Source organism: Salvelinus fontinalis, chromosome 20, assembly GCF_029448725.1.
Source record: "Salvelinus fontinalis isolate EN_2023a chromosome 20, ASM2944872v1, whole genome shotgun sequence".
NCBI classification, from domain to species: domain Eukaryota; kingdom Metazoa; phylum Chordata; class Actinopteri; order Salmoniformes; family Salmonidae; genus Salvelinus; species Salvelinus fontinalis.
The window spans coordinates 5,138,192-5,148,362 of NC_074684.1; the positions used below are offsets into that span (position 1 = coordinate 5,138,192).

Sequence of the window (10,171 nt, forward strand, 5' to 3'; positions counted from 1 at the left end):
ATGAATCCGTAATAAGCGGTTATAACCATTTGTGACTTCTGTTAAACTCCACAGGGGCGGATTGAGATGTGGGTAGACATGTTCCCCATGGACATGCCAGCACCTGGACCCGCCATCGACATATCACCACGGAAACCAAAGAAGTAGGTCCTGTCTGGGGCTGGCGCAAGTGTTCAGTCAGTGTAGATACAGTGTATACCAGAGGTGGGACCAAGGCATTGCTTTACAAGTCACAAGTAAGTCTCAAGTCTTAGCACTCAAGTCCCAAGTCAAGACAGGCAAGTCCGAGTCAAGTCTCAAGTCAAGACTGTCAAGTATCAAGTCAAGTCTCAAGTCCTAAACTTTGAGTTTCGAGTCCTTAACAAGTCATAATGTGCTCTTCACCAAATGTAATACCATTTCATATTTTTAACAAGAGTAATAGTTAGTATATTACATTTCCGCAAATCATGAATGCTTTTAAAAATATCAATATATTTATTACTTTCCAAATAAACATTGTATTTCCATGGAAATACATGGGTAGCCATGAGAAAGACCCCCCCCCCCCCTCCCTCCCCAATAGTGATCGACTATCGGGCGATGTAGGCTTGTACACATTTGCCCAACCTTAACACACACACATACACACACACACACACACACACACACACACACACACACACACACACACACACACACACACACTGTGTGATTACTATAGGCTAACGTATGTCAATGGTTTTAGGAACAGTAGTAACATCAGGCAGGATTTAGGCTACCAACTGCCTAGCCAGTTGTAGCTCAATCTTGGGTGCAATGATCACGTTCCCGCACTGACTGTGTGTTGGCTAATTTATTTAACGTTGCGTTAGCCTACATGATACACTAGTAAGGTAATAAATTATATAGCTGTCGGCTATATTAGCCACGACTTACCGTTCTTTGTGCAGCTTCAAATGTCGAACAAAGTTGGAAATTGTTGCGCCTCCTTCTTCCCGCATGTTTCGCAAGTTGCAATCCGTTTTTTGTTGATACAGCATCGTCTTTATATCCGAAAATAATCATTTTGGGTGTCATCTTTCCATGGGCTCCATCTGAATTCACCCACCGACGTTCCTCTGCACAACCTTTTCTCAGCTGGCACAATTTGATTGGCTGCTGTCCGATTCAAACTGTAATCTGTTAAATGAAGAGTTGATGCGCTGCACACTTTTTTAAAATAGCATAATTTTTTATATTTGGGCTTGGGGAGGGTATCAAGTCATAAGTCATAAGGCTCAAGTCCAAGTCGTCACGAGTCGTTGGTGTTAAAGTCAAAGTCGAGTTGCAAGTCATCATATTTGTGACTCGAGTCTGACTCGAGTCCAAGTCATGTGACTCGAGTCCACACCTCTGGTGTATACTATACATCACAGATAGATCATGTGACAACTTTTACATAGGAACTCCTTTCTAAAAGGTTGACTAAAGTATTGCATCTCATTTATGGTCCAATATGAAGTGCTGTATATATAACTCTTAAATCATATGGACTTGTAGTTTTCCTACTAATTGGGATTCCAGGTTTTCTGTGGTAATTGTAGTATGTCCTTAGAGTGGGTTGGTCATCTAGCATTAGCCCTGGGACATGGCTGTAGAGTCCACACAGCCATGTTCCAAGGCTAACTTAGCACCAGACAACAGCAGTCCAACTGTGTGTGTTCCTTCCTCCCTCCTCGCCAGATATGAGCTCAGGGTGGTTATATGGAATACAGACGAAGTAATACTCGAGGACGATGATTACTTCACTGGGGAAAAGTCCAGTGACATATTTGTCAGGGGGTAGGTACCACAGAGGGCCGTGGCGCTAAGCCCTGATCCCCCGTGGGTGTGACAAAGTGGCGTGCTGCGTTTTTTTTGGCGTTAATCATTGTTTTTTTGTGTGTTTTTTTTGTTTCCACGTTTTCCGTGTGTTGGGTGTTTGTTTGTCGTGTCTCGTTTGTGGTCCTCTCTCTCTCTCTCTCCTGTGTGTCGATGCTGTGTTGTTGTCTAGCTTTGAGCTGCGTGTTATTATTTGGAACACTGATGACGTAGTTCTAGAGGACGATGCTTTCATGACAGGAGAGAAGATGTCTGACATCTATGTCAAGGGGTAAAACACATATGATTCCATCGCATGGCTCGTACAAACCCCTCGCCCTCCCTTACCCGCCCCTTCCTCAGCTAGACAACCAGAACTCTGCTCCCCTGCTCAAGTCCCACCCCTCTCCCTCAGCCCTCCTATCAGCACGCAGTAAACCACCATGCCTTCACGCCGACAGACAGAGGAAGCCAATCAGGGCCATACCACTAAAACAGCCTAGAGTCAGTGTCATCAAAGACATCACACAAGTGATACTAGGGCCAGGCCATTTACTAATCTAAAATTGACTAATCGTTATTGAATTATTAACCAGATAATGGATTGTAAATGGTTTGCAATATGTTCTGTGGATGACACGTATTGATTTAGAATTTTTATTTTCAGTAGTTCTCATACAGATTATATTGGATATAAGCCAGGATAAGTCCATGACAGCCAATTGCTAATCATCCTTACTATCATTTGTTTAACTGGTATGGTCCTGCATTCCTACAGCACATTCCTACATTGTCTTGGGCAGGGGTTAAACTATAGCATTAGTCAAGAATGTTTGCATGGGAAATGTCCTTATTGTTTTTTGCAATTTTATTGTAATCTGATGCTTCTTATTAATGATAATAGTATATCAATACTAATGGACATTGAAAGTCATAGAAATGTTTTTGGCCTCCCCTCCTGCTTCTCCAATGTGCCCACCTTCAGGGTTTCAATTCAGTCCATTCATCTTTTTCTTTTATTCCAGTTGAAGAATTTAAAACTGCCATCAATTTTGAAAGATACATTTTTTATTATTGAAATTAGAATTTTGATTTCCTTTCTGAATTGAAAATGAATGGAACCCGACCCTCTTTACCAACCACTGCCCGCTTGACGCCACCGCAGCAAAACAACTCACATACATTACTGTACTGAGCCTGCATTGAGACACATTTTGCAATGTATGACACTTCTGCTTATGTTAATCTCGTCGTATCTGCATCTTCCCTCCAGTGAAGGAAAGCACTGTCATAAAGGCTTTTGAAATCATTTATGTGACTCTTTTTCTTTTGGAAAGCTTTGTGTGTGCATGGCCTTAGAAATCATGTGATCCTCCAACACCAAATAAGGTCATTTGTATTTAAATACACAGTTCAAACGGTGTTCTTATTCAGTCGTTATCAGATGGTACACTTCATATAGAATTTACCCAGGTCCACACAACATCACCATAGCCATATTTCAATTTGTTTGAATTAATAATCTCATAAATGTCTCATTACTGACTGTTTTTTTTATTGGAGGGTCACATCATGCATGTGTTTTGCTTTAAAAATACGAACTTCCCTTTTTTGTATTAAATGGACCAGACCTGTAATGCATAAAACACATACTGCCATACTATAAATGATCCAGAACAATCTCAAATCACATTCACTGAGGTAAGATGGTGATCTGATCTTCACTGCGTCTGCCTATCCTCCACAGACAACCTTCACACAGAGCATGATGAGTGATGCTAGCTGATATGCAAAAAATAACTGAATAATAACACGGTCCTTACACCCAATTTACAACATTATTACCCTGACCTCTAACCTTTGACCCCTGTGATATTTAACCCTTTATCCCAGGTGGCTGAAAGGGCAGCAGGAGGACAAACAGGACACAGACGTCCACTACCACTCTCTGACAGGCGAGGGGAATTTCAACTGGCGCTTCGTGTTCCCCTTTGACTACCTGATGGCCGAGGAGAAGATTGTCATCTCTAAGAAGGAGTCCATGTTCTCCTGGGATGAGACAGAGTACAAGATCCCTGCACGCCTCACCCTGCAGGTCTGGGACGCTGACCACTTCTCCGCTGATGACTTCCTAGGTAGGCCTACACTGCTAGGGCTCTCTGGAAGGCTACATATTCTTCTTTTCATGTCTATTTTCATAAATGTTCTGTATTTTCTCGGCCACTTCTTCTATAGCTCCTTTATCTCATCCCTCAACCTTTTTCATCTCTTGTCCTCTTTCTCTCCAGGTTCTCGCTGTATCTCAGTCTGTCTTTACCTCTCCATCTTTGTACAGGCGTAGGATCTTAATGTTAACCCTATTGCAGGAGAAATATTTTACTTGTCATGTATTTGAGGTTTAATAAGACTTTCTAAAGTTTGTAATTTCCACTTTGATATTTCAGACTAGATTTTCCCATATGAAAAATGCATCAAGCCCTACAAAAATGTCAATTATAATTCAACATAATAATTCACATTTCCTGTTGCTACAGGATTAATGTAGGAAACTGGCTTGAATTAGGAGATACAGATGTTGGATCCTCAGTTATTCACTAATGCCCTGTATTGTCTCTTCTGACAGGTGCGATAGAGCTGGACCTGAACAGGTTTCCCCGTGGGGCGAAGACAGCCAAGCAGTGTTCCATAGGCATGGTCCAGAATGAGGCTGAGCTGCCCTGCATTTCCATCTTCAAACAGAAGAGAGTCAAGGGCTGGTGGCCATTCATGGCCCGCGACGAAAACGATGAGATGGAACTCACGGTGAGAGAGAGCGAGAGAGAGAGACTAATCTCCGAAACCCAGAATAAAAATGTCACATAATTATTTAGGCTCAGGGTCGAGATGTTGAGAGAAAGATACTAACACGACTAGCGAAGTCTCCACCCCCCTAACTGGAAACTCTCAGCCGTCCAAATAACCCGTGACTAAAAACCTGGGCACCGGAACTACTGTTGCTAGTCGTTGCATCCCAGAACCTTTTGACAGACGTTACGATACCATTTATTTTACGTAGTCTGTCCACTAGAGGTTACACATACATAGACACGAACGCATACGCACGGCACACACACACGTTGGGAGTAATGGATTGATTGTGTCGTCTTCTCAGGGTAAAGTGGAGGCGGAGCTTCATCTGATGTCGGCAGAGGAAGCGGAGAAAAGTCCTGTTGGTCTGGGACGCAATGAGCCTGACCCTCTGGAGAAACCAAAGTAAGATATTTACAGTTACAGCATACACACATTAAGAAGATACACACACACATACAGACAAAATGAACACAATCACCAAAAAATATATTTTAAACATGAAGGTAGGAAAGAAAATAATGGCGCAGAGTCAGACTCCTATATTCATCCACTTCCTTCAGGAGTCCTATTTACACGACACAAACAAAAACTGTGCAAGGGTTACAAGGGACCGTATTTCTTTCAAATGTCAATTTATATTCAAACCCTCTCATTGTGCATCCATCAGAAGCTAACAATGGTTTATTCAGAGGATATATGGTGCACACAAGACATACGGCCTATTTTGTCAACAGCACCACCTTTGCGCTGTGGAAATGCCACCCTTACACCTTCACACTATCACTCCATTCTCCTCCTGTCATTCCTTCACCTGTGTCCCTCTGTTTCTTTTCTTCCTTCCTCTGTGTTGCCTCTCTTCCTACCCTCCAACCTGCGTTGTCTTTCCTTCCATATACATCCCCTCCACCCCTCCTTTCCTTTCCTCCCCCTTCTGAAGTCGCCCGGACACCAGTCTCATGTGGTTTGTGAACCCTCTGAAGTCCATCCGCTACTTCATCTGGCATAATTACCGCTGGCTGATCCTCAAGGCCCTGGGCCTGCTGCTGCTGCTGCTCCTGCTCGGCCTCTTCCTCTACTCCTTCCCTGGCTACCTGGTCAAGAAGATGCTGGGGGCCTGAGAGAACGTCGACCCACCAGGGCCACCGGTAGCCCCTTCTCTCTGTCCTATCCTAGCCCCTCCTCTCTTGTCCTCTGTTCCGCATTTTCTGTCAGCTTCTCTTTCTCCTTTTCCCTCTCTCTGTTCTCTCCTCTGTTCCCCCTTTTCACTGATCCCATATCGCTTCTCTCTCTGTCTTTCCCTTCTCACCTCTTCCTCTCGGCTGTCTACCACCTTCCTTTTCTATAACCTCTTTCTTCCATCTCTCAACGGCTCATCTCTTGTCCTCTTTTTTTTCCAGGTATGTCTCAATCTTTGTCTTTCCTCAGATATACAAAGATTGTCTCTGGTAGCTTTTGCTGCATCCCTCCCCCTTTTTCTTTGCTCTCAGCATCTTCATATTCCGGTCTCTGTCCCCTATACTGTCCTCTGTCTCTTGTCGCTCAACCTGCCAGTGTCTGGTGTCAATCCCGAGTCTTCCATTGTGCATCACACTGTCATTACACTGGCGGCTTCAGGGGAAATGCGTTTTCTATGTTGCAACTTTCAAGCGAGCTGTCAAACAAACGTCATCTAATTTTATATCTGTGTCTCCATCGTCTGAGTCGCCATCGTCTGTGCTTCCTGATTGTGCAGTGGTCTTTTGGTTCTGTATGAAATAAAAAGAGCGGTGTTATTTTTTAAACAGGGTTGTTTGTGTAGTCGTGTATGGTGAAATTGTGATCAGTTTGAAATAGTCATACATCACATGGCTTACGAACCACTAACGCTTGCTCTCCTCTTTCCTCTCTTTGCCCTGCACTTCGGCCCCCATTATCACTGTTTCCCCACCCCACCCACTACCCTCCCTTTAATCCACTCACCCTTCTGTTTAAGCCACCTCTACCTCTCCCACAACCGCCCCCTATCTACCCCATATCTTTCCCCACTTCCTTCCCTTATACCATTACACCCTTTTAACCCCCATCCCATCCATCCCATGCCCCACTATCTACCCCTCTATCTTCACCCTTCCCCTCTAACCTTACCCCATCCCCCCAGTCGGCCGGACACCACATTCCTGTGGTTCCTGAGCCCGCTGAAGGCTATCCGCTACCTGGTGTGTAACCGCTACAAGTGGCTTATCATCAAGATCGTTGTGGCCCTGCTGCTGCTCATGATGCTGGGGCTCTTCCTCTACAGCATGCCTGGCTACCTGGTCAAGAAGCTGCTGGGGGCCTGAGGGGGCTGATTGGGGCTGCAGGGATGGGTACCAGGGTGGGTTGGGGGTGGGCTGGAGGTGGTCGAGACACAGAGGAGTGGTGGGTGGGTGGGGTTCCATGCACTTCCACTTTCCATTGTTAATACTCACATCCTCAAACAACATCCCCCAGTCTCTCCATCAGTACCCTCCCCCCAAACACACTCGCCTCGGTGTTGCTGAGAGAGGGCGTGTAAGGGAGAGAATAGGGGAGGGAAAGGTGGATAGATGGGAAGACAAGATGACAGCAGCCCCCCAGTCCACTCCCTCCGCATCCCAGCCTTGCCCCTTCTCCACCGCCCCTCTAACCATGGCAGTGCTGCTCAACACACATACTCAATGACTTCCTATCCCTTGGTCTCCTAAAGACTAGGAACAACCATCTACTTTCGACTCTACAGTAGCACAGTGGGCCTAACCGATCAAATGCTTCAGGATGCTAACCAATCAGAAACCTCATCCCTGCACTGACCACTGACTAACCAATCAAACTACTCAACCCTGATCTCATCATCAACAATGCAGCATAACCTGATGTTACATTTCAGAGATGGTTTATTTATCTATGTATGTATTTGTTTATTTATGAATCAATTGATTTGGAAGTTGCCGGAGTCTGGTGTAGCAATCTAAGCTTCCGATTCCGGACTACACATGCCCCCTGGCGATGGGGATTCGATCCCCGGCTCGGCAGATTGTCCGCACCCTTCCTTTCTGTATCCCTCTCCATTGTTTACTATTCTGTACTTATAACTGTCTTGTCAATAAAATAATAATAAATATGGAAGGCGATCGGAGCTCCCGGTCTCCTAAAAACATATTCAATTATTTGGAAGGACATTTGATCATTTCTCAAGTGATGTTGTAATCATTTCCATTACTATTTATTTAACCTTTATTTAACTAGGCAAGTCAGTTGAGAACAAATTCTTGTTTACCATGACGGCCTAGGAACAGTGGGTTAACTGCCTTGTTCAGGGGCAGAATGACAGGTTTTTACCTTGTCAGCTCGGGGATTCAATCTAGCAACCTTTCGGTTACTCTTAACCACTAGGCTACCTGCCGCCCCATGAGACAGTGCCTATGATATGATTCAGTGCCATTGACTTTTTCAACATTTTGTTGTGTTGCAACCTGAATTGAACATTTCATACAGATTCAAACACAAAGACTAGGGAGATTTTCCAATGCCTGGCAAAGGGAACCTATTGGTAGATAGGTAAAAAATTAAAAAATCAGACATTATAAAGAGGTTACCGAAGTTGCTTGTTCTGCCCACTATGATCAATTTGCTCCCTTCGGAAATGATAGGCTGTGCTCTATCTTGGGTTAGTTATAATAAATCTTTGTCAGGGTTATGCTTGTAATCGATAAGGACTAGATGAAAACCTGTTTCAGTCTGATTTGCACCAGACACTGGGAGAAAAATTCACCTTTCAGCAAGACAATAAGTTAAAACACAAGGCCAACACACAAGGTTCCTGAGTGGCTGAGTAACCGTTTTGACTTAAATCTACTTGAAAATCTATGGCAAGACCTGAAAATGATTGTCTACCAATGATCAACAACCAATTTCACAGAGCTTGAAGAAGTTAGAAAAGAATAATAGTCTTAGAGACCCAGAAAGACTCACGGCTGTAATCGCTATCAAAGGTGCTTATACAAAGTATTGACTCATGGTGAATACTTATTTAAATTATATATATTATTTCTGTATTTAATTTTCAATTAATTTTCTCAAATTTCTAAAAACATGTTTTCACTTTGTTTTTATGGGGTGTTGTGTGGGTAATAATTTTTTTGATATACATTTTTCATTCAGGCTGTAACACAACAAAATGTGGAATAAGTCAAGGGGTTTGAATACTTTCTGAAGGCACCGTATGTCGGTTTTGAAATGGGAATCATGGGGCTGGTGTGAGCTCTCGAACTGGATCAAATCAAATGTTTCCCAACAGTTCACAAGCGTTCCTCTTTAGCTCTTGCAGCCCTTGCACACGTCTTCTAAAATAATGATGAGACTGAAAACAGATGTCTATTTTCCTAGCACCTATTGTTGTTTAACAAGATGTAAAGAGAGACAAATAATACACGAATAGCTTTCGAATATGAATCAATTAGAGAAGTAAACTCGCTATGGTTTGGCTTAAATGATGCCGTCAAACACCAACATTTTTTGGAACAAAGTTTGTTTCTTCACCGCTTTCTTCAGTGACCTGGAATGCTTCTTATTGGTTCTTACAGTTATCCAGAAAATATACAGTCATTTTAGAGTAATATAAGCATGCATCTGTATTCTAACATCTCACAGTGATTCAGTTTACATGGTCTTCAGATATGGCATGACTTCCTTTCTACTATAGCTTTTACAGTCGGCTTTTAAACCTTTTATCTGTCTGGATCGTGGCACGTTTTAATCAATGCAGATTTCCCGGACCTGAAGTGGTTGTGTGCACCTTATAGCGCGAGAGGTCCGGTAAAAGGGAGGTGCGGCTTGGCCTCTTGACCTCTGCCCTGTCGGCCTATCAGATGACTTTGTTTGCAGTGTGCAGTTCCCTCTGGTTTTCCCTTGCTTGACCTACTTGTAGTTATGACATCATTTGTGTTGCAGTCATTTTAGTGATCTCATTGTTCACAAAATACAAACCGACAAAAAAAGATTTTGTTTGCACTAACACTAATAAGTGTATTATATTCTCCTGTTGATGAGTATGCAATATAAACATTTTGTCTGTTTTAACAATGATTTTAAATAAATGGAAATTAATTGAAATAACAATTTTGACAACTGTTGGGTTTGTATCTGGTTACAATGTGTCATCCAGTGTGTGTCGCTGTGTTCTTTGTGTGTTTGAATGAATGCCAGAGGTTGCATTCGTATCAATATGACTCACGATGAGTAGTGGTTGTGTGTCCGTGCGTGTACATTTCAGTTTTGTGTGTGTGTGTGTGTGTGTAAACATCTCTTCCTGCAGTCGTCCCAATACCAGTCTGTCGTGGTTGCTGAGCCCAATGCACGTGGTGTGTATCCTGGCCTGGAGGCAGTACAAGCTGCACTGTGTTCTACTGCTGGGGGCTGTCCTGGGACTACTGTTCCTGGGCCTGCTCTTCTTCTCCATGCCCTCTGCCCTCAGCAACAAGATCTTCAACATCGCTGGCTGAAC

The 10,171-nt window shown here is 43.4% G+C and overlaps 1 protein-coding gene across 11 annotated transcripts in view; it reads left to right on the top strand.

Annotated features, from left to right (window-relative positions):
- LOC129817175 (otoferlin) overlaps positions 1-9,786 on the top strand; it is a 127,236-nt gene extending 117,450 nt beyond the window's left edge. For 3 of the 11 annotated variants that reach the window (XM_055872158.1, XM_055872166.1, XM_055872167.1), the window contains 6 exons: positions 55-143; positions 1,705-1,803; positions 3,715-3,956; positions 4,445-4,623; positions 4,973-5,073; positions 6,809-9,786. In XM_055872158.1, coding sequence (XP_055728133.1) covers positions 55-143; positions 1,705-1,803; positions 3,715-3,956; positions 4,445-4,623; positions 4,973-5,073; positions 6,809-6,989 — 891 coding nt within the window. In that variant the 3' untranslated portion in view covers positions 6,990-9,786. The other 8 variants (XM_055872157.1, XM_055872165.1, XM_055872163.1 and 5 more) reach the window with 4 other exon arrangements.
- Positions 9,787-10,171: the final 385 nt, after the last annotated feature.